Consider the following 26,894-nt stretch of genomic DNA (forward strand, 5'->3'; position numbering starts at 1 on the left):
CATCAAACAACATGGGACAAATGGCATTTATGATTCAAGCCCTGAACCTATTTAGCGATCTCTAACAGGATAAAGGAACAGCAGAGTTTCTACCTTTGAAGTAGTAGGGACCTTTCCTTTGGGATGAAGAATTCATCCCAAAGATCCACCAATGTGAAGGGCGTTAAATATAAATAAGCACAATAAAAATCAGTGCGTTACCAAATGCAAACAGCGAGACTACTTAACTGAAACTCTGCTGCTCCATCCACCAGTGGGAAATACTATTTTCCGCTGCTCTAACATTCCCACTGAATACCTTTTCATAACAGTCCTTTTTTGCATCGGATTACAAAGAAATCAAGTGCACTGGCTGTTTTATTTGCTTCTGCAAAGGATTTGGTACTTGCTCCCGTAATTTACCACTGAAACAGTAAGATACATCAAACCCCCCTGATATACACATTTTCTGCCGTACATACTCTGTGACGGGTTATTATATGGCATGGAACTACACTGTATTGTTGGGAGCGGCAGTGCCGGCAGAAGAATGCCAGCCCCTGTGGGATGCATTTTTATTCTCCCATTCTTGAAGACTAAAAGAAGATAGAATCCTTGGCTGCCCACAGCAGAGAATGAATACACAGATGGTCAAAATAGGAACTCACTGAAATGGCCTTATGTGGCACACAGAAAGATGCAGGATCAAGGCCGAAAGGGCTCCTTAGGAAGCCATCTAGGCAAGAGCATCTAGAGCAGTGGTGGCGAACCTTTGGCACTCCAGATGTTATGGACTACAATTCCCATCAGCCCCTGCCAGAATGGCCAATTGGTGGGAATTGTAGTCCATAACATCTGGAGTGCCAAAGGTTCGCCACGACGGATCTAGAGGATCCCTAGCAAATGGCAGTCTATCCTACTGCTTGAAGACCTTTAGCAAATGTAGCTCGGGAGAATCATTCATTTACCTCCCCCCACCCCTCCTTGCTGCCAGGAAGATACTTGCATTATGCCCTAGAAACTATTTGCTTTAAGAACCAACTGCACTATGTTAAGAGTCCAGTAAATAAGACAGTTGGACCCTTTTCAGGACAAAAGGACAAGAGATTTGTGAATTCATCCTGGAGCGTCTTTGTGCTGGAATGCTCTGCTTGGGTTCTAGTGCCTACCTAGTTCTGTCCCCAAGGTACTAGGACCCAAGTGGAGCATGCCAGAACGAAGACGGTCCAGGAAAAGACAGACGAGTTCACAAATCTCCTGTCATCTTTATCCTGAAAAGAATATAGCTAGATTCGTTATTTTTGTGAATCCTACTGGCATCTAATTGTATGTCCTCATTTTTAATATCTTTCTTAACTTTCTTTAATAAAGCTTCATTTTGCTTTGTGGTGTGTGTTACTCAAGGAGTTACTAGCATCAAACCTAGGTGACCTTGGTTGTGTTACTAGACCACAGCAGGGTTAGCCATGCCACACTGTCATCTCCTAATTTTCAACTAAAATCCGCCATCCTGTAACTTGAGCCTATTAAATCTAGTCTCGCCATCCAGAGCAGAGAATAACGGGCCTTTGTCCTGTTCCATGCATCTTTCCTTAAGGTATGCTACCATGACCCCCTTCTGGCTTCTATCCTCCAAGTTCCGCAGGGCTTGCAAGACAGAGCTATTCCACCGGGCTTTTGGAGGGGCCGGCGGCGGTTCCATCGCCCCCCATTGAAACTGAAATCAAAGCTGCCTGTCTGGACCACCTTGGTTGAGCCCTAATTCCACCTTGGGCCCTGCCTATCTCCTCCCCTTCCTCCTCCTTCCTTTTCTTTTCTTCTTTGGCCTTTAGATGGGGTGCCTGCGTATATGTGTTCTACACAATCTTGTTGTTTGAATTTATTTATTGTTATTAATTGCTGCTGAGTTTTAATGGGTTAACTTTTATGTTGTATTAATCTGCTGTTGGAAACAGTCATGTTGTGAGCCGCCTCAAGCCCTTTGGGGATGAGGCGGCCTATAAATTTAATAAATAAATAAATAAACTCAAGTGTACCCAAGTTCTTGGACCTTTCTTTATAGGATTTCTCCTCCCAGATCTCTGCCCTTCCCTACACACCCATTTCAATTTGAATTCACCAGCAGCTGCCTTTCAGCGAATTGGAACAGGACTCAATTTAGCTTAGTGCTGTCTATTTTGATTAGCGGCAACTCTTCGCGGTTCTGTCCTCAGTAGGCAGGTTCTTGTTTCGTGAACAGTCACTGTGAATTCCAGCACAGGGCCTTGGATAAAGATTTAAAAACATCACAAAGCGACACCCAAACTGTAAATATTTCACAGTGTGTGTGGGGTTGAGGTGTTTTGTTTTGTTTTAATGCTACAGAAGTTTCAATACCCCATCAATACCTTGTCAAAGAGCAGTACTTACCTAAACGGAAGTTTCTCATCGTTGGGCTTGATGCAGCGTACATAATGTGGAGTAGTGGCGTTCAAGGTTTCCATGAGCAAATGCAAGGAATTACGGAACTGGAAGAGAATATATTTTAAAAAGGCACACTTAGTATTATAATGGGACTGGCAACCCACCTGTTCCATGTGGTAATCAGGGTTTCCACGAGCAAATGCAAGAAATTACGGAACCGGAAGAGTAAGTTTCTTTTTAAAAATGCACAGCTAATATTATTAAGCGAGCCCAGTTGGGAGGGGCAGGGTATAAATATGAATATAAATAAAATAAAATAAAATAAATATTATGGGACTGGCAACCCATCTGTTTCCAAGCACAATTCAAGGTTCTGGTTCCTACTTTTAAAGTTTGGGATGCTTAAAAGATTGCCTCCTCCTGCGCTGACTAGCCCCAAAGTTAATATTCCCTTCCCAGGCCCTCCTTTCTGTGTCCCCACCTGCAGACACGGGGGTGGGGTGTGGGCAATGGCCTAAAACAGGGCTTTTTCAATGGTGGCACCTGGTCTTTGGAATACACTCCCTCCTGAGACTTGCCTGGCACTATACCGAACCATTTCTTTCAAATAAAGGGGTTCCATGATGTGTGGGTAGTTTTATGATCTGCCTCTCATCTGAGGACTGTTTTACGAGCAACATTTTTGGTTGCTAATGGCTATATTCCGGGCTTGTTTCGTTATTGATCATTTCTTTTAGTGACCTCACCAAAATGTTTCATTTTGTAAGCTGCCTCAAGCAGGTCTCTAGGAAGGCCATTGGCTAGTTTGCGCATGCACAAACTTTGACTGTGTCCAAGAGGCTTGGAGATTTGGGTGCAACAAATACTGGATTCGGTCTGAATCTGGGCAAATTCGGGCATATTCGGGCCAAAATCGGTTGAATATGTCCTGCCCGAATATGAACCAATCCGAATGCGAGGTATTCGAGCTTTATTCGGTATTTTTGGTGGTTTTTCACATTTTGGCCTGCAGGGGGCACATTTTTAAAGCATTTTTAAAGCACCAAAATTTCAAGGTATCATCTGGGGATTGTTCTGATGATACCAACTGAGTTTGGTGAAGTTTGGTTCAGGGGGGCCAAAGTTATGGACCCCCAAAGGGAGTGCCCCATCCCCCATTGTTTCCAATGGGTGCTAACAGGAGATGGGGGCTACTCCTTTGAGGGTCCATAACTTTGCCCCCCCTGAACCAAACTCGAATAAATCCAAATCCGAATTTTACCGAATTTCTAGGGTATTGACCAAGCCTGATGTCCAATACCAGGTGGCTCCAAATACAATTACCACTGTGATAATCTTCGTCAAAATTAAGTGGTAGTCAAAAACAACTTAACACAGAGTTTAATGTACTGTAACAATTGCCTAACTGGGTGGGCTTCAACTATCAAATGTAAAATGGCGTGCAGAAAAACAACCTGTGTGTAACGATACTGAATGTTGCAGAGGAAAGTAGAGAAGTTGAAAGCAATGTTCACCTGGTGCCCCACGGTCTTCTTATGCTCCTTGTTGGCAGCTTTCACAGTCGGGCGGGCAGAACGAATGCTGACTTTTGAAGAAGCCATCTTCCCAGCCAGAGGCCCCGTTTTCCCATCTTTTCCGTCGTGAAACAAATCGGCAACCATTGGATACTGCAAGGAAAGGAGAAAGGCTGTGTGACCATTTAAAGGGTCTTGCTGGGGCAGACACCAGACAAGACAGGGATTCTAATCACATAGCAAAGACACACTCCATGAAAGGCGTTTAAAACAACGGCCTACCCACTACTCCTAATGTAATGAATACCACAGTAAATGTGACAAAGGCATTATACGCTATATTTGCTATGTTTTTTCTGTTGAAGAATTTGGATTTATACCCTGCTTTTCTCTACCTTTTAAGGAGTTCAAAGCAGCATACAATTCTTTCCTTCTCCTCCCACAACAAGCACGGTGGGAGGTAGGTGAGGCTGAGACAGTTCTGAGAGAACTGTGACTAGTCCAAGTTCATCCAGCAGACTTCCTGTAGCGGCGCAGAGAAACAAATCCAGTTCACCAGGTAAGAGTCTGCCGTTCATGTGGAGGGATGGGGAGTCAAGCCAAGTTCTCCAGATTAGACTCCATCACTCTTAACCACTGTGCCAGGCAGGCTCTCCTACTGTCCAGGTACAGGTAGTCTTAACAAAGCCATCCCTTAGGAAGGGATGGCTGCAAAAAATGCAGTAAAACTTGCAAGTGGGAGGAAAGAGCAATCATGACGGAGCATATCAATCTAAACCAGCATCCTGTATCGCTCCTTGGTCGAGAAGATGCCCTGGATGTCTTAAAAGCAGGGCAAGTCAATACAATACAACAACCTTTATTAGGCATATTAAAATAGGCTCCAGAGTGTTACAGACATTTCTGAAGTACAAATCAAAAGTACATTCAAAACACAGACAGATAAACTGTATCTAGCATTGGACGTTACTTAGAAAGTTCTGTCACTTGTAAAAGAAATTTTGCTACTTTTTCCAAGAGTGTTATTTAACAAAAGCTCCACAACAGAGTTGTCAGAGTCTCTTTCAGATTTGTCTAAGACCCGCCCAGGAGAGAAATTCCTAATACCCACATATCTCGGACAGTCAAGTATAATGTGAGAAAGAGTTTCCACTTGGTTTTTACAGTGTGGACAGACCCGATCCTGGAGAGGGATAGATAGGTAGCGCCCCTTTGTAATGGCCGATGGAAAAGTATTGCATCTGGCCCTTGTATTAATCCATCTCTGTTGGGGTTCAGTTAATAGTTCAAGATATTTGGCTATGTGCCCCTGTTCTGGTACTATTCCGACAGAAAGGGGTGAGCATGATTTATTTGCTTGGCCCAACAAGATATGGTATTCCTGTTCTAGAAGTCTGCTTTTTAAGGTTTGCAGAATCTCTCTGGGTGACAACATACAGAGATCTTCAAGTATGCAGGGCAAGTCACATACCTTAGCAGACACTGTTTGCAATATAGAGGCAAAGGCAATGACCTACAGTAGAAGGTTGTCCTAAAGATCATAAAGATGTGAAAGGGAAGACAAATGTATGCCAAATCTTCATATCTATAGGGGTGCTGTGTGGTTTCCGGGCTGTATGGCCGTGTTCTAGCAGCATTTTCTCCTGACGTTTCGCCTGCATCTGTGGCTGGCATCTTCAGATCCTCTGAAGATGCCAGCCACAGATGCAGGCAAAACATCAGGAGAGAATGCTGCTAGAACACGGCCATACAGCCTGGAAACCACACAGCACCCCAGTGATTCCGGCCGTGAAAGCCTTCGACAATACTTCATATCTATACTCTGAGCATGTTTCTAAAGCCCAAGATGACAGCTACATGTCAAGAAGGGACACTGAATCATCATGCAAAATCCCGGACACATGTAGCTTGCTTATCCTGATTCAGATAATTAGTCTAGCATGATCAGTACTCTGTATTCCAACTGACAATGGCTCTCCAGGGTCTCCGGCACATCATCTATTTCCTGATCCTTGAAACTGAAGGTCAACAGGCATATTTATATAATCCTGTGTATCTACAATCCTGTAAGCAGAAAAACTAGCAGAATGTAGCTTGTGTGCCACTTTAAATAAGAACAGATATCTTGGTAAAGATCAGCCTTTTTTACCTCAGAAATCATAAACGAAAGAACATTACTCATACTGAGAGAAACGTTTACAGTTCATGTCAATACATTTACAGTTCATCGTTCAGTTACAAATTTGGTTACCAATAACAAGCACGGTTTACAGCATTAAGTCAGAGGCTTTTACGTAGCTTTAGTTAACATAAAACTGAACAACATCTTTCCTCAGTCAGAGAGCTGCAGCCTCCAACTGCCACTTTTAGAATGTTCGCGGAACTCTCCCAGAATTCCATGCCTGCTGCATGCAAGGAGGTCAAATCCAACAGAAAACGCCAAATACTGGGGACTGACCCAGGGACGTTCTGAATGCCAAGCAGATTCTGTACCACTGAGCCTCTAGCCAACCTTCATTATCCCTTCGCTACACTACACTTGGATCTGAGAAGACCCGTTAGCTTGGCCATGAATTCAATGGCCTTGGGATATTTCTTCTTCAGTTCTACTTTGCTATCTACTCAACAACAAGAACAGCCACCCAAATATGGCTGTTGTGGGACCGTTTCTGGCTAAGGTTTATACCACAACCTTGAGCCTGGCTAAATGACAGATGAGGAGGTATACGCTTTGTCCTTTCCAGAGCCACCCCGCAGTGGTACCCCAGGGTTGGACACGACTGAAGGGGAAACTTTACCTTTTACCTGAGTTCAACTAGGGTGATAACAAGTTTTTAAAAAGTAAAATGTTTGAGATCTCATGACCCCGAATCCCCACTGCTACATCTAGTCAAGCCTTCAGCTCAACGGAAGTGCTTTAGAAAGGAACCATAAAGAGTCATCTACCCGTTTCTCTCTCCCGTATATGCATCTTATGAAAAGGTTTGTCAAGAAACTTCCAAAATGCTTGCGGGACTCTTGGAAATATTTGAAAAGCAATCGGGGGCCAAATGCGTCAAGAGAAACTTCAGGAAATCTGCAGAGCGACTTCTTTTAACTCTCACACCAAGCCCCTTGCGTGTTTTCTACCTCGCAGCATTTCACTCCGCCCCCGTCTGAAACACGGACCAAAGGCGCAAACGTAAAAACAACAGGCAACTGAAGTCAGCGTTGTCTCCCTTTCCAGCATTGCCTTTATTAAAATGGCATTTGTGATTTCTCATCAGTGGCTCCCGGAGTTTAATTGGCTTAACGCTGTTTGCGTATCTGCCAAAAGCCTACCGAGAAAAGAAACTGTTTGCATTTTATTATCATCTGGCTTGACACAAGACAGTGCGTTTGTTTTGTGCTCCCCAAGGTTTTCTTTTAATCTCATCCGCCTCCGAGGTTCTTTTGTCTGGCTCCCTGCCTATAGCAAGCCTATCCCTTAAGCAAGCACCTTCAAATCACTTTCCCTTACTTTTGCAGCGAAATCAGGATGTCAGGTGAAATAAATAATCTATCAGCCAATTATTGTCCTATTTTATATCTGTCAAGCCCAGCAATGGTTGAGATGTTTTGTGGCGGAGTGTCCATACATTTTTTTTGGAGCTGCAAACCCCAATTCTAAAATCAGAGGCGGGGATGCATGGCAGAGGCTAACAGCAGGCACGGGATCGGATCCAAAGTGGGCATACGAACAGGAGATTCAGCAACTATGGCACAAACCAGCTGGGGTCGTCCCAGTGATAATTGGCATCTTGGACGCCATTTGGAAAACATAAGGGGGGCACTTGAAACATCTTCAAATCGACAAAATCAACATTGGTCAAATTCAAAAGGCAGCCCAGCTGGGATCCACGTGACTACTATGCCGATACATTACAACTTCCTAGGCCTGTGGGTGAGGCTCGAATTGTAACGAAGGGCCAACAACCAGCTAAAGAACTAGCAGCTGTGATATCAAAGAAAATAATAACAATAATGTCACTGTAAGATGGGTTTCTCTCCATGGCACAGTTTCTCTCACTGTGCCATGGAGAGAAACACATCTGTTGATCTCTGGTAGCCGCAATCTGGAGCGGGTCCAGAGGAGGGCAACCAAAATGGTAAAGGGTCTAAAGTCCATGCCCTACAAAGAGAGGCTTAGGGAGCTGGGGATGTTTATTCTGGAGAAGCGTAGGTTAAGGGGTGACATGATAGCCATGTTTAAATATTTGAAGGGATGTCATGTCGAAGAGGGAGCAAGCTTGTTTTCTGTTACTCCAGAGACTAGGACACGGAGTAATGGATTCAAGGGGAAGGAAAAGAGATTCCACCTAAACATTAGGAAGAACTTCCTGACCGTCAGGGCTGTCCGACAGTGGAATTCACTGTCTCAGAGAGTGGTGGAGTCTCATTCTTTGGAGGTTTTTAAACAGAGGCTGGATCAGCACATGTCGGGAGTGTTTTGATTGAGTGTTCCTGCATTGGACGGGGTTGGACTTGATGGCCCTTGTGGTCTCTTCCAACTCTATGATTCTATTAATCTTTTAGACTGTCACAGGATGCCTGCATCCCAACATGTTCAGAATGGCTGCTGCATAGTTACTGAAGCTTTTGATATGATTGTTCTAGCATTTGAAACAGCTTATATTGATTTACTTGAAAAAATACTGTAACCTCTGGTAGCAAAAAGGTTGTGGTTACAGGAATGAAGGGAGGCAACAGGTTACTTGATTCATTTGATGGCATGGTCACTAGCCAATAGATCCCCACAGAAGCATGCATGTTACCTGCATTGCCCTTTGGGGGTGGACGGTATAAGATATCCAGTAAATAAATAAATTTGGCTCACCACATGCTACCACGTCATCCCCACTTGCTTGCTTTCGCCTTTATTTCAGAATTACTGATCACTGATCTTTGAAAGAACTATCAGGCATACCTCTCTGAAAACCCCTGGAAATACTTTTTATCTAATATGAAGGAGATCAGTCCTTTCAACAGTATGAAACTCGGGATGGAATGGTTCACCGGTCCATGCCAGACGCCTAACAATTACCTGCCATTTCTAATAAGTTTTACTCTTGCAGCTATTCAGGGTGAAACTTGGTGATCTTCCTGGTGGTGTTAAGCTTTTTAATTTCATTTCTGAGCAGCTTTTCGACTATAATTACAATCAAACATTCCTGGGCACACAAAGGGAGACAAAACTGCACAGCTCAGCAATTTAGAAGCAGCGTTGCCACTGAATGCCAGGCTGAGTTGCAGACAATGCTCAGCTCCTTCTCCAATACGGAACAGATTGTTTAAAAGGACAGGCCAAATGTGAGCAGAGCGCCGATCCCTCCCCGGAGGGGCTTTTCACCCTCTTCTTGTTCGGCCCTTGTTTATCTCTCTTGGTTGTTTTCGCCAAGAGAAACCCTCAAGGGTGAAAGCCCTCAGAGAACGCCTATGAAATCATCCAGACCCGGAGCAGGCAGAACACAGCGGCAAGAGACCGTTTCCAAAGAGACCGGGACACGGAGCAGACTGCACAGGACAGATAACCACCGTTTAAATGGCAGGTTAATTTCACTTCATTGTTAGAGGAAGCACCGGGGGGGGGGGGGGGGGAGGCAAAGAAGCAAAGAGATTTTAAGAAAAGGGCCCAAGGCTGAACAAGGAACACAAAAGTGAATGCGAGCGATATTTTTAGCAAGATTCCATTTTGGGAGCGACAAGCTGGTTCAATAAAAAGCCTTCTGTGAATTTTTTTTGGGGGGGGGGGGGTCACTCTGTGGGATGGTGGCACACAGTCCTTGAAGTGGGTGGCTCCAGCAAAATAAAATGAAAAATCAGGCTTCCTTTTTACTGCCCCAGCGTCTCACGCCAGCCTAGATTCCGCATCTGAAGCTGTAGAACCATACAGCTGAAGAGCAGTATTTATTTAATTTTTAATATTTAAAAATAATTTAAAAATTTCAAATGTTTAAAAGAAATATTGAGTTGGGCTGTCTCCTTCAGCAACAATACAAAAGACCATTTGGGCAAAGATGCCAACCAAACTCTTCTTCTGCAGAGAGGGGGGGGGGGGGCTGCCCTTAGTTTAAATCATTTCAACACACACACACACAAAAGGAAAATTGGTGGGCTACATTGTTGAGAGAGCAGCTTCACACCGATTTGAAAATTTATTCATCGATAAAGAGTTGAGCTCTCAGCTGACAAACCTTGTTAAAAGAACATGATTTTAATAAAGTGTTCTGTTGTAATTGATTATAATTTTAAAAGAAGAAGAAGAAGAAGAGAAGAGTTTGGATTTATATCCCCCCTTTCTCTCCTGCAGGAGACTCAAAGGGGCTTACAATCTCCTTGCCCTTCCCCGCTCACAACAAACACCCTGTGAGGTGGGTGGGGGTGAGAGAGCTCCGAAAAGCTGTGACTAGCCCAAGGTCACCCAGCTGGCGAGTGTGGGAGTGAATTCCCCAGATAAGCCTCCACAGCTCATGCAGCAGAGCTGAGAATCAAACCCGGTTCCTCCAGATTAGAATGCACCTGCTCTTAACCACTACACCACTGCTGCTCCATATTTATCTGAAACAGTTAATTTACCAATTGAAAATAAGGTATAGTGTGCCATCAAGTCACAACGAAGTGAGAGAAAGCGTGGCGTAGAGTAGTTAAGAGCAGGTGGATTCTAATCTGGAGAACCGGGTTTGATTCCCCACTCCTCCACCTGAGTGGCTGAGGCTAATCTGGTGAACCAGATGTGTTTCCGCATTCCTACATTCCTGCGGGTGACTTTGGGCTAGTCACAGTTCTTCGGACCTCTCTCAGCCCCACCCACCTCACAAAGTGTCTGTTGTGGGGAGAGAAAGGGAAAGGAGCTTGTAAGCTACCTTGAGTCTTCTTACAGGAGAGAAAGGTGGGATATAAATCCAAACTCCCCCTCTTCTTCTTCACTTCATGGGTTTTCAAGGCAAGAAAACAGAGGTGCAGAGGTGGTTTGTCATTGCCTTCCTCTGCACAGCAACCCTGGACTTCCTTAGTGGTTTTTCATCCAAGTTCTGACTGTGGTCAGCCCTATTTAGCTTTCAAGTTCTGATGAGATCAGGCTAGTCTGGGCTCTGAGAGTTGCATCTTGAAAATGATTGACAGTTCTGAGAATGAGGGGAGGGCAGGCATCACTTGTGATGGTACAGGAGCTAGCCAATTCATTCCTCAAAAAAGAATACACATTTGTATGTGACTGGCCTTTGGCAACTCCTTTGTAAGGGGGAATAAATGCAGCAGAACGGATCATGACTAAATCCCACAGACCAGTTTGTTTGCAGATGGCGGCAGTAGAGCGTGGATTACACAGGCATTCAGCAGGAAACTAGGGCAAGTTTCCCCAATGGATGAAAAAAAGGCCATTCATGTACAAATGTAGCCCCAGTTGTCCTATCATATATTTTAAAAACAGAAAGACTAGAGCGAATCAAGTCTCAGACCCAGCATGGTATAGTGATTAAGTGAAGATGGACTGTAATCTGGAAACAGAGTTTGATTCCCCAGAGTTTGATTCCCCACAAGAGCGGGAGAATCTTATCTCACAAACTGGATTTGTTTCCCAGCTCCTACACATGAAGCCTGTTGGGTGACCTTGGGCAAGTCACAGTTCTTCGAAACTCTTTCACCCCCCCGTACCTCACAAGATGTCAGTTGTGGCAAGAGGAAGGGGAAAGGAGTTTGTAAGCTGCCTTGAGTCTCCTTACAGGAGAGAAAGGTGGGGTATAAATCCAAACTCCTCTTCTTCATCTCTGAGTATATACAAGATACACCCTGTGCAAAAATGTAAGTACAATACAGTACAGTACTGTATGCAGAGAAATGAGGGATATACCCCCTCTTAATTAAAAGCAACAACCAGAAAAATTACTTTCATTCGGAATGCTCAAAGGGGAGAAATGACAATTACTTCCAATAAGACTAATCCTTTTGACCTCTCCCATAGTTCGCTGTTCCCCAACAGGGATTCGTCAGACAAATTATATTAAAAGACTGCCATAAGCAAAAGGAAGTTAGTGTTGCTTTGAATGCACTAACAATGGAAGTTTGTTCTCTGTAATTCAACCTTAGTAAACGGTTGAGAAGGAGAAGTAATGATCACATGCAACAAGCTAGACTTTAGCCTATTTTTTCAAGCATCTCAAATTTCACCTTGCTGGCTTTCAGGATATTGATCTGTTCTTCATACACGGTGTCTCTGTTTTTCTCCAGGAATCCATCACACTGGTATTCCACCTGTGGCACACAACAAAGAGAGCAAAGGAGAAGAAACAAACACAAAAAACAAGTTAAAGCCCAGACCACGGATCACTCCAGACGTTCTACAGCCAAAGACGCATTTGATATAATCACTTCTAAGAATCACTTTAATTACTTTTCCATGAATAAAGTTGCTTCTTTTTTTCCAAAGCAAGTTTCGAAAACACGGGGTTTGGGTGGTACCCAAGACCAGAGTTTGGGTGGCACCTAAGATCAGGATTTGGCCCCACAATCCAGCAGTCAGGAGGTTCATGACCTCCAAAATTAGATCTGAGCTGCCAGAAACCGATCAAGAAATATGGACTTCCTCCGCTGAGTGCCAAAGGAACCTTTTCTATATTCTTCCCAGAGCACTTTTCCAAAATGTTCACAAAGACTCAGAATCAAAGTACATACAAAAACAACAGAAATGTTAATTAGAAGTGGTTCTACATACAAACTTGTCGGAGAATTTCACAGCCGGAATCACTGGGGTGTTGTGTGGTTTCCAGATTGATCTGTTTTTGCTCAATGTATGCCCCATGCTTTGGACTGCTTTCCTCAGAAGTGAAAATATATATTTCTATACTCTCTGTCTGTTCTTAGCAAACAACTGTGACCAGAGACTCCTGTGTGCTCAGCCAATCTTGGCATCTACCCAGTAACTTCTTTCCCCTGGCACCACTTTGAATAAAGTTGTCACTTTCTTCGTGATAGGATGCTGCCAAAAGCAGAACAGAAAGGCCAAAAGAAATATGGCTGGCCAAGGAACAGACACGGGTCCTCATCTCAACAGAATGGGGGAAAGATGGAAGTACAACTGATTTGTAAGGGGTTTCCCCACACTGAGACTAAGGCCCCTTCCGCACACGCAAAATAATGCGTTTTCAAACCACTTTCACAACTCTTTGCAAGTGGATTTTGCTATTTTGCACAGCTTCAAAGAGCACTGAAAGCAGTTTGAAAGTGCATTATTCTGCATGTGCGGAATGAGCCTTCGTTTTAAGTTATCCTGTGCTTTTTTATAAAGAACTCTGGTAAATTCCCAATGCAGCTGCAGGCACTGTTCACATGGCTTGTCTGGCCGCATCCCACCACCCTCCCCAGCCAACCCCACCTCTTACCTTATCCGCAAAATGGACAACAATGAAGGAGGTGTTTGACATGCGAGGCTTTTGGAAATGCTGGCTCCCGCCATGCCGGTCGTACAGTTTCTGCGCCCAGTTCTCATCCGTTCCCTTCGGAACCTTTTAAAGGAAGAGGAAGGAAATGTGGTTACAACAGGAAAACATTGGCACGGTGAAAGCAGTTCTGAATGAGAATCTACACTGGCCATTCATTAGGCACCAAAGATTACAAATGATCGATGGGTCGCTTCTTTCAAATTTACCCAGGTACAACATGAGTGCACGTCCCAGCAATTGTGACAAATAGATATGTACAAGAATCAAACCAACTCCTTTCCACTGGTACCTGCTTCCAGGAATTCTAAATGGGGAAAGCAGCAATTTTCATATGGGTGCACCATTCATAAGTTGCATAGCTTATAGGTATTTTGTACCTGGGCACAGAAAAATAGAAAATGTAACCACTTTGACTCAAGAATGATCTGTGCACCCCAGGTTCGTTGCCCCTAACTGGTGGCAACTTTCATCCCTTTGTAACTTTGTTCATCCAGAATTTGCAAAGAGAAGAAGAGTTTGGATTTAAAGACCACCGTTCTCTCCTGTAAAGAAACTCAAGGTGGCTTACAAACTCCTTTCCCTTCCTCTCCCCAGAACAGACATTTTGTGTGGTAGGTGGGGCTGAGAGAGTTCTGAACAAACTATAACTGGCCCAAGATTACACAGCAGGCTTCATGTGAAGCAGCAGGGAAACAAATCCAATTCACTCGTCTTCATGTGAAGCAGCAGGGAAACAAATCCATCTCTCATCTGGAGGAGTGCAGAATCGAACCCGGATCTCCAGATTAGAGTCCGCAGCTCATGTGGAGGAGTGGGGAATCAAACCTGGTTCTTCAGATTAGAGTCCACCTCTCTTAACCACTACACTATGATGGTGTTGTGAGAGGGGTAAATAGCTAGGCTTAGATAGCCCATTTACAGATCCAGCTGATGGCTACACCCTCTCTACCTCCTCTCACCACCTCCAGTCTTGAGAAAGAATTGAGCAAGTTTGGTCTCTACAAGTAGACTCATGTTCCAGTGGTAATGGCAAAAGACCAGCAGCACGGCAGGGACACCTGATTCCACACTTCCACCAGGCAAAGGCTGTCCACAGGTATTAACTGTTGTCAAGTCACTGCTGACTCATGGCGACCCTATGAATCAATGTCCTCCAAAGCGCCCTATCGTTTCTCAGATCTTGAATACCAAGGGCCATGGCTTCCCTGATCGAGCCAATCCACCTCATGTTGGGTCTTCCTCTTTCCCGGCTGCCTTCAACCTTTCCTAAAATTACTGTCTTTTCCAGTGACGTTTGTCTTCCCATAATCTGACCAAGGTATGATAGCAGCAGTGGTGTAGGAGGTTAAGAGCTCATGTATCTAATCTGGAGGAACCGGGTTTGATTCCCAGCTCTGCCACCTGAGCTGTGGAGGCTTATCTGGGGAATTCAGATTAGCCTGTACACTCCCACACACGCCAGCTGGGTGACCTTGGGCTAGTCACAGCTTCTCGGAGCTCTCTCAGCCCCACCTACCTCACAGAGTGTTTGTTGTGAGTGGGGAAGGGCAAGGAGATTGTAAGCCCCTTTGAGTCTCCTGCAGGAGAGAAAGGGGGGATATAAATCCAAACCTCCCTCCTCCTCCCTCCCTCTCCCTCCTCCTCTCCTTTCTCCTTCTCTTTCTCTTTTCTCTCTTCTTCTTCTTCTTTCTTCTTTCTTCTTCTTCGTCTTCTTCTTCTTCTTCTTCTTCTTCTTCTTCTTCTTCTTCTTCTTCTTCTTCTTCTTCTTCTTCTTCTCCTTCTTCTCCTTCTTCTTCTTCGGTGGTCTGCAGTATCTACAAAACTCTCCTCCAATACCACATTTCAAAAGAATCGACTTTCTTCTGGCTAGCTTTCTTCATTGGCCAGCTTTCACACCCATAGATGGTAATAAGAGAATATTATGAAATGAATTAACTTGATCTTGGTCACCAGCGACATATCCTTACGCTTAAGAATCTTTTCTAGTTCGTTCATGGCTGCCATTAGCAATCCATCTCAATCCCCTTCTGATTTCTTGGCTGCTGCCTCTACAGCCAGAACAGTAACCAAACAGGGATTCTCTGCTTTCTCGGATGGATGGGCCTCCCACTCACCATGCTGAAAAGGTAACCTGGGACCACAGCAAAATATGCTGTCAATCAGTCAGGAACAGATCCCCACCAAAACGGAAACACATAAACACCTCAGAATGAAGCCTAGGACGGTTTTACTGTCAGCAAATAAATCTTGGGCCTTTTTTGTTTGTTTTATGTTTATCTTTTATAAATATTTTCTCCTACATCTTTTATTGTACTTCATAATATTTTTATAGGGTGGTTAACTCTGCATAGGAAAAGAGAAAATAAATATTCATGCAGAAATTTATTCCAGTTGAACTTTTCTTCTTCTACCTAAATAAGTAAACACAACATTTGTGGTGGTGGTGGGGGGGGGGGGGGAGCAATAACTTTTTCCAGGTTAAACTAAAAAGTATTAATTACATAAAGAAGAAATATTGTGTGTAGCGAAAATACATTTTTCAGCAGTTAGCTGACAGCATCTCGCTATGAAAACAATGTTAATTTCATAATCATCTACAGCACAGCACTGAAAAGATGCTTTTTCTGCATTTAATTATACTGAATAAAGCAATTCTGAAAGGCTTTTCTTTACAATTTCTCTGTGTCATTAAGATAGGTTACCTGGGGTTACTTATTTGCTTAGGTATCCTGATAATGCAAAAATCTTATATTTATCCTAGCCTTTTAAAAACATATATTATAGTGATTAACAAAGTATCAACCATTACTCAACTAAAGGCTGTTCTTTTCTTGGGTTGGACACTGATAGCTCGATTCCGCACTTGAGTTATCGACCTAAGTTCGAGCTGCGTTCGACCTAAGTGCTCTCTGCGACAAAACCACGTCTCGGGGATCGACGTGGTTTTGTACCAGCTTCGCCCCGTGTAACCAATCACAGCTGAGTGTTTCGGGCATGTGTACAGCTGGCCAATCAAAAAATGCCACCTTTGTCCCTCCATTCCTCTGGCAGTTTTTTTTATAACATGTGTGGGGATAGACGGAACATGGCCGTAGAACAGTAGCCAATCGGAACGGAGCGGTGAAGAGGCACAGGATGATTCCGCCCTCTGAGCTGGGATCAAGCTGGTTGCGTGGGGAACAACAATGGCTTCAACCTAGGTCAGTACCCTTCTCAGGGAACTGGGTCGAACCTATTTTACTCATGTGCGGAATCGCCCATAGTGTCCATCCATAATATACCCCACAAATTTTAACAGTTGCACTCTCTTCCATTTCAACAGGGCAGGACTGCAGTCAAAGCTTGATTGTTGCAGATATTTTATTCTTAAATCGCAGAAACTGATGTCTCTTCTTGGGATAACATGCTGGGAAATAGAATTTTTCTTCCCATAAAATCAGGAATTACTGCTAAGGCTAATATGGCCCAAGCTGGCCAGACAAATCATACCATTATGGAGAAAGTAGGTTACAAAAACAGACGCCAAGGCAGTAAAGGAAGGGGATGCGTGATAACAGACTACAGACCCATTCCCTTATAAAAGCGAACTCCTGAGTTCTATTATCCTATAGTTCTGATTCCTCTATCAAAATCATTATCATCTGCCCTAGCTAGGGTACGTGTACGTTCTACTCCACTGTTTCAATTCACTTGGGGGGGGGGGGGAGATCATCCCATTCCAGTGCATTTTCTGCAATCGTTCCAGAACTTTGGAGAGGGGACCCCCCCCCCCCTTCCAGGTATGGACTGACCTTTCATTATCGCAGGAGGTGCTACGAATAAGTTTCTTTAAAAGGGCTTTTGAGGAAACATAAGGATTTGGGTCAGACTGTTTTGATTATCCACAATTTCCAGGGAAGGGGTTAGGCCAGTGGTGGCAAACCTATGGCACAGGTGCCAGAGGTGGCACTCAGAGCCCTCTTTATGGGCACACGGAAACAGAGTGCCCCCCCCCCACACACATCTAGGCTGGCCTGGGCTGCTGGGCTCGATTATTAGCATTATTAGCTTGATTATTAGCATTATTAGCATTAAACCTAAGACCTAGTTTTGGGGAAGCAGCGAAGGTAACCCTGTTAAGTGCTGTTAAACTCCACTGATTGTCATGTGAAGAACTGAAGTACGATCCTTTTCCTAGGAGTAAGCTGGCAATGGGGCTTGCTTCTGAGTAAACCCTCCTAGGGTCGTGATTCACCCATTGGAAGAGTTGCACAGTTGCTTCAAAGCAAAGCCACCGACTACCACCAAGCTTACTCCTGAGTAACGCACACCCTGGAGCCAACCGTTTTTTCTAAACTAAAACCTCAGTATTCAGGTTAAATTGCCGTGTTGGCACTTTGCGATATATAAGTGGGTCTTGGGTTGCAATTTGGGCACTCGGTCTCGAAAAGGTTCGCCAACACTGGGTTAGGCTTCCCTCCGTTCTATATTGTATTTTGCATGCTACCTTGAGCCTTCTTTCTGTGTGGTGGTTTATAAATATTTTTAAGAAACAAACAACCGCCAGCATCAGCAGCCACGTTCAGCCTGTTTCCTTTTGTGGAAGCAGAAGGCTTTTATTCTGCCAGGCTTTTTGTGGTCGCGTAACAGGTTCTGTTCCTTGTTTCTACCGATGTTACCGCTGCTGGATAGATGTCGTAGTTTTTTTCTACTGCGAGGTGCTAAGTGATTTTAAAATTTTACCATTTCAACAGCTGGCTTCGTTGCTGCTAAAAGGGTATTTCTATTTGTTCAGCTGGATGGTTTTCAAAGATTAACTGCTCTTATTTTTATGATCTTTATGGGCCTTGCACAGATTTGTAATTATTTTTAATAGCGTGAGGTTTTTCTGTTCCACCACCACAGGCGGACTGTGGTTAGGAAGCTCCGTAGGAAAAGACAAACGGTCGGAACGGGGGAGATTTAAAAAATGGGCTTCCCACAACTCCGCTCGGCTAAGCAGACAAGAGAAAAAAAGAGTGATTTTTAAACTTTAAAGCTTATCGCTTCACAGTCTCGCCTTCTGCCCCCGACTGCCCTCTGTAATGTTCGCCCAGGTGGCAGGATCCAAAGAGAGAAATAGGAATCTCCAGCCCGCTCACCTTGCATTCTTCATCCAGCAAGTCAAAGATACCCAGCTTAGCTTCTATGAGGTCTATGCATGGCTGGTTGTCATAAAAGTCAATGAGGGTCCAAGGGATTTGCTCCTTCATGTACTCTTCTTGCTCCAGTTTGAACACATGCTGCAACAGAAAGAGACAGTAAATATCTGTCTGCTAAACTCCGCTGCTTCATATTGATGTATTTGGGGCTATGTAGGGATGGGTGGAGGATGATGATGTATGAGTCTGAAATTGCATGAGTCTGAAATTGTATGAGTCTGAAATTGTGTGCATCGAGGAATGCTGCTGTAAATTTCGTTGTGCGTGCACAATGACAATAAATGCTTATGCTTATGCTTATTCAGAGAATGGTAACTCGATGATAAATAAGAAAAGTTCTCATGAGTCAAGAAGAAGAAGAAGAAGAAGAAGAAGAAGAAGAAGAAGAAGAAGAAGAAGAAGAAGAAGAAGAAGAAGAAGAGGAGGAGGAGGAGGAGTTTGGATTTATATCCCCCTTTCTCTCCTGTAGGAGACTCAGTTACAAACTCCTTTCCCTTCCCCTCTCACAACAAACACCCTGTGAGGTAGGTGGGGCTGAGAGAGCTCCATAGAGGTGTGACTAGCCCAAGGTCACCAGCTGGCGTGTGTTGGGAGTGCACAGGCTAATCTGAATTCCCCAGATAAGCCTCCGCAGCTCAAGTGGCAGAGCGGGGAATCAAACCCGGTTCCTCCAGATTAGAATGCACCTGCTCTTAACCACTACGCCACAGTTTAGCCAACACTGTGGGCAGCTTCTTAGGATCTAGATGAAATGTGTGCTTTGTTCTCATTCTTTCCCCCCTTTTTCTGCATTCCAAGCTCAAGAATAGCACAGAAGAAGAACCTGCTGTGTTTTGCCCCATCAAGTCACTGCCAATTTATGACAGCCATGTGAAGGAATGCCCTCCAACACATCCTGACAACTTTGCTCAGGTTTCACAAACTAAGGGTCATGGCTTCTTTGACGGAGTGAATCCATCTCATGTTGGATCTTCCCTCTTTTCTTCCTGCCTTCAACTTTCATCATCACCGTCACCGCCACCACCACTATTATTATTATTGCTGTTTACACTGAACTGTTAATGTTCCCAGATTCTAGAATCATAGAGTTGGAAGAGACCCCAAGGGCCGTCAAGTCCACCCCCCACACAATCAAAGCACTCCTATCCAATGGCCATCCAGCCTCTCTTTAAACACCTCCAAAGGAGGAGACTCCACCACACTCCAAGGTAGTGCATTCCACTGTCCAACAGCCCAGATTGTCAGGAAGTTTTTCCTGATATTTCAGTGGAATCTTTTCACCTTGAACCCATGACTCCTGGTCCTAGTCTCTGGAGCAGCAGAAAACAAGTTTGCTCCCTCACCAACATGACATCCCTTCAAATATCTAAACATGGCTATCATGTCACCTCTTAACCTTCTCTTCACCAAACATACCCAGCTCCCTAAACCTCTCTTCATAGGGCATGGATTCCAGATCTTTGACCAATTTAGTTGCCATGCCCTCCTCTGGACCTGTTTGTCAATATCCTTCTTGAAATATCCTTCTGATTTAAAACAGAAAAACGACTGGTCCTCTGGACAGGGCTTAAGCACAGAATACAACTTGGCACATCTGTGGCTACAACCGTACCAAATGTTTCACAGGTGGCATGCGGCACAACAATCTGTCTAAGTCTAGCATCTCCACCTCTTCTGTCTCTGCCCCCTCCCCTCGGGCAGCAGCCACCCGGAGCACAGGCACCAGGCCCGCCAGCCGAGTCCTCCCTGCTCGCCACGGGACATCTTGACCAGTGGCCCAGCCAGCCCAGATATGTATGTGTGGGGGGGAGAGATGATTTTCCGCCCGCTCCTCATGATGAACTCTGTGCGTGTGTGCCACAGAGAGGGCTCTGAGCGCCACCTCTGGCACTTGTGCCATAGGTTCGCCACCACTGACCTATAGATTTCCTTCGACCTAACATTTATTTCCTGTATTGTATATGCTTTTAAGCCATCTTTTATTATTGTTGTACTGTTGTCTATGCCAATAAAGGCTTGCTAGAGACTGAATACAATGAAGCACACCTTTTCTCCTCAGCATGCATAAGACTGCAGCTCTATCATAAAGATTTATACGAGTGTTTTTGTGCACTTTTTAGCATACTTTTATAATCTATGAAAAAAAATAAATCCGTTAAGACTTCTCCGCTGTGAGAAAGCATGTCGTTAAAAAAATAACACCTTTAACAATATATTTAAGGGCTTTCTCTCCATCCTTTATGGAGGGGCCACCCACTAAAAATCCCCCCCCCGAAAAATGTTTGCAAGCCCCTCTTACCAAATTGAACTGCTGCTGTAGTTTTTCATTGGCATAGTTGATGCAGAACTGTTCAAAGCTGTTGACTTCAAAGGTCTCAAACCTGCAAACCAACACAATAGTGTCAAGCAATGCCCTCTGCAAGATCTGTCCTGGGATCATGCATCCCTGGTGACTAAAGGGAACCACCACGTTCAGATGCAGCAAACCTCTGTAGCTCAGTGCCTTGGAGACAACATCAGGGTATGGCCTCGCCCTCTGTGCCCCATCGTATGGCCCTCCAGAGGAGCTGGCTGGCCATGGTATGAGACAGGATGCTAGACCAGATGCACCACTGCTCTGATCTAGCAGGGCTCTGAGAGCCAACGTGGTGTATTGGTTAGGAGCAGGTGGATTCTAATCTGGAGAACCGGGTTTGACTCCACCACTCCTCCCCCTGAGTGGCAGAGGCTGATCTGGTGAACCAGATGTGTTTCCGCACTCCTACATTCCTGCTGGGTGATCTTGGGCTAGTCACAGTTCTCTCTGAACTCTCTTAGCCCCACCTGCCCAGAGGTGGGATCCAGCAGGTTCTCACCAGTTCCCAAGAGTGGGTGACTAATTATTTGTGTGTGCCAAGAGGAGGTTACTAATTGGGTCCGCTTTCCCATCTCCATGCCCTCGCCTCCCCGAGAGGCCTACTGCCTTTGAACGTGAAGGTTCCATATAGCAATTGCGACTAATAATGTAACTCCCGGAACTGGGTTAATCCCTTCCAGGTACTGTAATTCATGGATTCTCAGCCTTTCGTACCTTTTATCTCACCAGTCTCTATCAAAGAACCTGTGTGTTTCACCATTGCTGTGTTCAGATTTGTGAGTTGGGGCATTTTCTATAATGTGATGATGATTTAGAAATGACCTGGTGCAAAAAAAAAAATTTGGGGTCGTGGTGGGGTGGCTACCCATGGGGGGGCATCCAACTCAGGTTTTGCTCAGGGCTCAGGTTTGCCTAGGTACGCCTCTGCCCCCTTTGCTGAGGGGGGGCTGGTGAGGGAACCTGTTACTAAAATTTTTGGATCCCACCACTGCACCTACCTCACAAGGTGTCTGTTGTGGGGAGAGGAAGGGAAAGGGACTTGTAAGCCACCTTGAGTCTCCTTACAGGAGAGAAAGGTGGGGAATAAATCCAAACTCTTCTTCTTCTGTAATATTCGTATGCCTCCCTGACAGCTTTGTACGCCTCCAACTAACTTCTAACCCTTTGAACATAACCAGTCTCTTCCCTTCAAATGTTATCTCAACGGCTACATTTTCAGTGAAGCATTCCGTTCTTTGTCCCCTACGAAAACATGAGACTTCATACATAATTCTTCCCTGTTACAGTCCTCTCTCCCTTCCCCTTGTTATCGCTCCAGTCTATCAAAGCGTAGACTTCAAGCTCATTGGGGCAGAGAACCATGCCTTCTCATGTAATGCACCACAGAGGAGCGGAATCACCATTTCAAAACAATCTTATATGTTGTCACTCGTTCGGCCTTATTTTTGTTGCGCCAGATGTTGTGTCTTTTGTTTTTTTCCCCTCTGTTTGCATATTGATCCTATATGCCCTTCATAAGCGGTTTTGTAGTATTGATGGTAGTGGACAGTGCCGTCAAGTCGTGGTCAACTGATGGTGACCCATAGTTCAAACTTCACCTCAGGCAAGGCACTACGTTTTAGGCTTGGCTACTTATCAGCAATTCGTGGAAAATAACACTGGCCTACCTTACAGGATTGTTGTAACAGTTGCGAACATACGTGAAATACATTGACAGCCAAAAGCACTTGCAGAAATACTAAACCTTTTGCTTCTAAAAAAGCAAGCCTTTCCATTCTTACTTTTAACGAAGTCTGGTCTCCTAATTCGCTGTTTGCAAAAGGCTTAAACCTCAGTGTCTCTATGCTTTTGGATCAATGATCCATCCATCCATCCATCCATCCATCCATCCATCCATCCATCCATCCATCCATCCATCCATCCATCCATCCATCCATCCATCCATCCATCCATCCATCCATCCATCCATCCATCCATCCATCCATCCAAATCCATCCATCCATCCATCCATCCATCCATCCATCCATCCATCCATCCATCCATCCATCCATCCAAATCCATCCATCCATCCATCCATCCATCCATCCATCCATCCATCCATCCAATCCATCCATCCATCCAATCCATCCATCTAATCCATCCATCCATCCATCCATCCATCCATCCATCCATCCATCCATCCATCCATCCATCCATCCATCCATCCATCCATCCATCCATCCATCCATCCATCCATCCATCCATCCATCTATCTATCTATTTATTTATTATTACAGGGTTTTATATACCGCCCTACCCCCGAAGGGCTCTGGGCGGTGGACAACACAAAATTACACATGTACAGTTAAACCCTTAAATTAAAACAAAGCGATCAATATAATAACCAGCGTCCGCAATAAACCCTCATTAAAATCCTCCCAAGAGGGGGAAAAGAAAAGTGGGTCCCATAGATGGTAAGGGACCCTGAGCACAGGAGGATGAAGGGGGCACTTATCAGCGGCTGGACACTCCAAAAGCCCGGTGGAACAACTCCGTCTTACAAGCCCTGCGGAACTCACCAAGGTCCCGCAGGGCCCAGACAGCTGGAGGAAGAGTGTTCCACCAGGCAGGGGCCAGGGCTGTAAAGGCCCTGGCCCGAGTGGAGGCCAGCCGCATCATTGAGGGGCCAGGGACCACCAGTAGATTGGCCTCTGCTGAGCGCAGAGGCCTAGTGGGGACATATGGGGTAATGCGGTTCCAAAGGTACGGGGGTCCCAGGCCGCGTAAGGCCTTTGTGCAGTCTAAGGGCCCCCAACCATTTGGGGGGGGGCAAAGGAGTTTACAAATATTTAATAAATAACCTGCAACACACCTTCATCAAGAAAACCTGGAAGCTGGGTGAATCCACATTCTATTTCCGTGGTGGCGAACCTTTGGCACTCCAGATGTTATGGACTACAATTCCCATCAGCCCCTGCCAGCATGGCCAATTGGGGGCTGATGGGAATTGTAGTCCATAACATCTGGAGTGCCAAAGGTTTGGGGGGGGGGGGGGGTGGGAGGGGGGGGGGGGGGGGGGGGGGGGGGGGGGGGGGGGGGGGGGGGGGGGGGGGGGGGGGGAGGGGGGGGGGGGGGGGGGGGGGGGGGGGGGAAGGGGGGGGGGGAGGGAAGGGAAGGGGGGGGGGGGGGGGGGGGGGGGGGGAGGGGGGGGGGGGGGTTGGGGGGGGGGGTGGGGGGGGGGGGGGGGTGGGGAGGTGGGGGGGGGTGAGGGGGGGTGGGGGTGGGGGGGGGGGGTGGTGGGGGGGGGGGGGGGTGGGGGGGGGGGGGGGGGGGGGGGGGGGGGGGTGGGGGGGGGGGGGGGTGGGGGGGGGGGGGGGTGGGGGGGGGGGGGGGTGGGGGGGGGGGGGGGTGGGGGGGGGGGGGGGTGGGGGGGGGGGGGGGTGGGGGGGGGGGGGGGTGGGGGGGGGGGGGGGTGGGGGGGGGGGGGGGTGGGGGGGGGGGGGGGTGGGGGGGGGGGGGGGTGGGGGGGGGGGGGGGTGGGGGGGGGGGGGGGTGGGGGGGGGGGGGGGTGGGGGGGGGGGGGGGTGGGGGGGGGGGGGGGTGGGGGGGGGGGGGGGTGGGGGGGGGGGGGGGTGGGGGGGGGGGGGGGTGGGGGGGGGGGGGGGTGGGGGGGGGGGGGGGTGGGGGGGGGGGGGGGTGGGGGGGGGGGGGGGTGGGGGGGGGGGGGGGTGGGGGGGGGGGGGGGTGGGGGGGGGGGGGGGTGGGGGGGGGGGGGGGTGGGGGGGGGGGGGGGTGGGGGGGGGGGGGGGTGGGGGGGGGGGGGGGTGGGGGGGGGGGGGGGTGGGGGGGGGGGGGGGTGGGGGGGGGGGGGGGTGGGGGGGGGGGGGGGTGGGGGGGGGGGGGGGTGGGGGGGGGGGGGGGTGGGGGGGGGGGGGGGTGGGGGGGGGGGGGGGTGGGGGGGGGGGGGGGTGGGGGGGGGGGGGGGTGGGGGGGGGGGGGGGTGGGGGGGGGGGGGGGTGGGGGGGGGGGGGGGTGGGGGGGGGGGGGGGTGGGGGGGGGGGGGGGTGGGGGGGGGGGGGGGTGGGGGGGGGGGGGGGTGGGGGGGGGGGGGGGTGGGGGGGGGGGGGGGTGGGGGGGGGGGGGGGTGGGGGGGGGGGGGGGTGGGGGGGGGGGGGGGTGGGGGGGGGGGGGGGTGGGGGGGGGGGGGGGTGGGGGGGGGGGGGGGTGGGGGGGGGGGGGGGTGGGGGGGGGGGGGGGTGGGGGGGGGGGGGGGTGGGGGGGGGGGGGGGTGGGGGGGGGGGGGGGTGGGGGGGGGGGGGGGTGGGGGGGGGGGGGGGTGGGGGGGGGGGGGGGTGGGGGGGGGGGGGGGTGGGGGGGGGGGGGGGTGGGGGGGGGGGGGGGTGGGGGGGGGGGGGGGTGGGGGGGGGGGGGGGTGGGGGGGGGGGGGGGTGGGGGGGGGGGGGGGTGGGGGGGGGGGGGGGTGGGGGGGGGGGGGGGTGGGGGGGGGGGGGGGTGGGGGGGGGGGGGGGTGGGGGGGGGGGGGGGTGGGGGGGGGGGGGGGTGGGGGGGGGGGGGGGTGGGGGGGGGGGGGGGTGGGGGGGGGGGGGGGTGGGGGGGGGGGGGGGTGGGGGGGGGGGGGGGTGGGGGGGGGGGGGGGTGGGGGGGGGGGGGGGTGGGGGGGGGGGGGGGTGGGGGGGGGGGGGGGTGGGGGGGGGGGGGGGTGGGGGGGGGGGGGGGTGGGGGGGGGGGGGGGTGGGGGGGGGGGGGGGTGGGGGGGGGGGGGGGTGGGGGGGGGGGGGGGTGGGGGGGGGGGGGGGTGGGGGGGGGGGGGGGTGGGGGGGGGGGGGGGTGGGGGGGGGGGGGGGTGGGGGGGGGGGGGGGTGGGGGGGGGGGGGGGTGGGGGGGGGGGGGGGTGGGGGGGGGGGGGGGTGGGGGGGGGGGGGGGTGGGGGGGGGGGGGGGTGGGGGGGGGGGGGGGTGGGGGGGGGGGGGGGTGGGGGGGGGGGGGGGTGGGGGGGGGGGGGGGTGGGGGGGGGGGGGGGTGGGGGGGGGGGGGGGTGGGGGGGGGGGGGGGTGGGGGGGGGGGGGGGTGGGGGGGGGGGGGGGTGGGGGGGGGGGGGGGTGGGGGGGGGGGGGGGTGGGGGGGGGGGGGGGTGGGGGGGGGGGGGGGTGGGGGGGGGGGGGGGTGGGGGGGGGGGGGGGTGGGGGGGGGGGGGGGTGGGGGGGGGGGGGGGTGGGGGGGGGGGGGGGTGGGGGGGGGGGGGGGTGGGGGGGGGGGGGGGTGGGGGGGGGGGGGGGTGGGGGGGGGGGGGGGTGGGGGGGGGGGGGGGTGGGGGGGGGGGGGGGTGGGGGGGGGGGGGGGTGGGGGGGGGGGGGGGTGGGGGGGGGGGGGGGTGGGGGGGGGGGGGGGTGGGGGGGGGGGGGGGTGGGGGGGGGGGGGGGTGGGGGGGGGGGGGGGTGGGGGGGGGGGGGGGTGGGGGGGGGGGGGGGTGGGGGGGGGGGGGGGTGGGGGGGGGGGGGGGTGGGGGGGGGGGGGGGTGGGGGGGGGGGGGGGTGGGGGGGGGGGGGGGTGGGGGGGGGGGGGGGTGGGGGGGGGGGGGGGTGGGGGGGGGGGGGGGTGGGGGGGGGGGGGGGTGGGGGGGGGGGGGGGTGGGGGGGGGGGGGGGTGGGGGGGGGGGGGGGTGGGGGGGGGGGGGGGTGGGGGGGGGGGGGGGTGGGGGGGGGGGGGGGTGGGGGGGGGGGGGGGTGGGGGGGGGGGGGGGTGGGGGGGGGGGGGGGTGGGGGGGGGGGGGGGTGGGGGGGGGGGGGGGTGGGGGGGGGGGGGGGTGGGGGGGGGGGGGGGTGGGGGGGGGGGGGGGTGGGGGGGGGGGGGGGTGGGGGGGGGGGGGGGTGGGGGGGGGGGGGGGTGGGGGGGGGGGGGGGTGGGGGGGGGGGGGGGTGGGGGGGGGGGGGGGTGGGGGGGGGGGGGGGTGGGGGGGGGGGGGGGTGGGGGGGGGGGGGGGTGGGGGGGGGGGGGGGTGGGGGGGGGG

General features: G+C 50.3%; 1 protein-coding gene across 1 annotated transcript in view; it reads right to left on the reverse strand.

Moving 5' to 3' along the window:
• Positions 1-2,160: 2,160 nt before the first annotated feature.
• LOC125436940 (unconventional myosin-Vb-like) overlaps positions 2,161-26,894 on the reverse strand; it is a 100,861-nt gene continuing 76,127 nt past the window's right edge. Inside the window, exons 7-13 of the mRNA XM_048504323.1 lie at positions 20,831-20,912; positions 18,472-18,612; positions 13,292-13,414; positions 12,081-12,164; positions 3,897-4,049; positions 2,389-2,486; positions 2,161-2,242 (exon numbers count right to left, since the gene is read on the reverse strand). Of these exons, the coding sequence (XP_048360280.1) occupies positions 2,161-2,242; positions 2,389-2,486; positions 3,897-4,049; positions 12,081-12,164; positions 13,292-13,414; positions 18,472-18,612; positions 20,831-20,912 (763 nt within the window). The remainder of the gene's footprint in view (positions 2,243-2,388; positions 2,487-3,896; positions 4,050-12,080; positions 12,165-13,291; positions 13,415-18,471; positions 18,613-20,830; positions 20,913-26,894) is intronic.

Source organism: Sphaerodactylus townsendi, linkage group LG07 (genome assembly GCF_021028975.2).
Source record: "Sphaerodactylus townsendi isolate TG3544 linkage group LG07, MPM_Stown_v2.3, whole genome shotgun sequence".
NCBI lineage: Eukaryota > Metazoa > Chordata > Lepidosauria > Squamata > Sphaerodactylidae > Sphaerodactylus > Sphaerodactylus townsendi.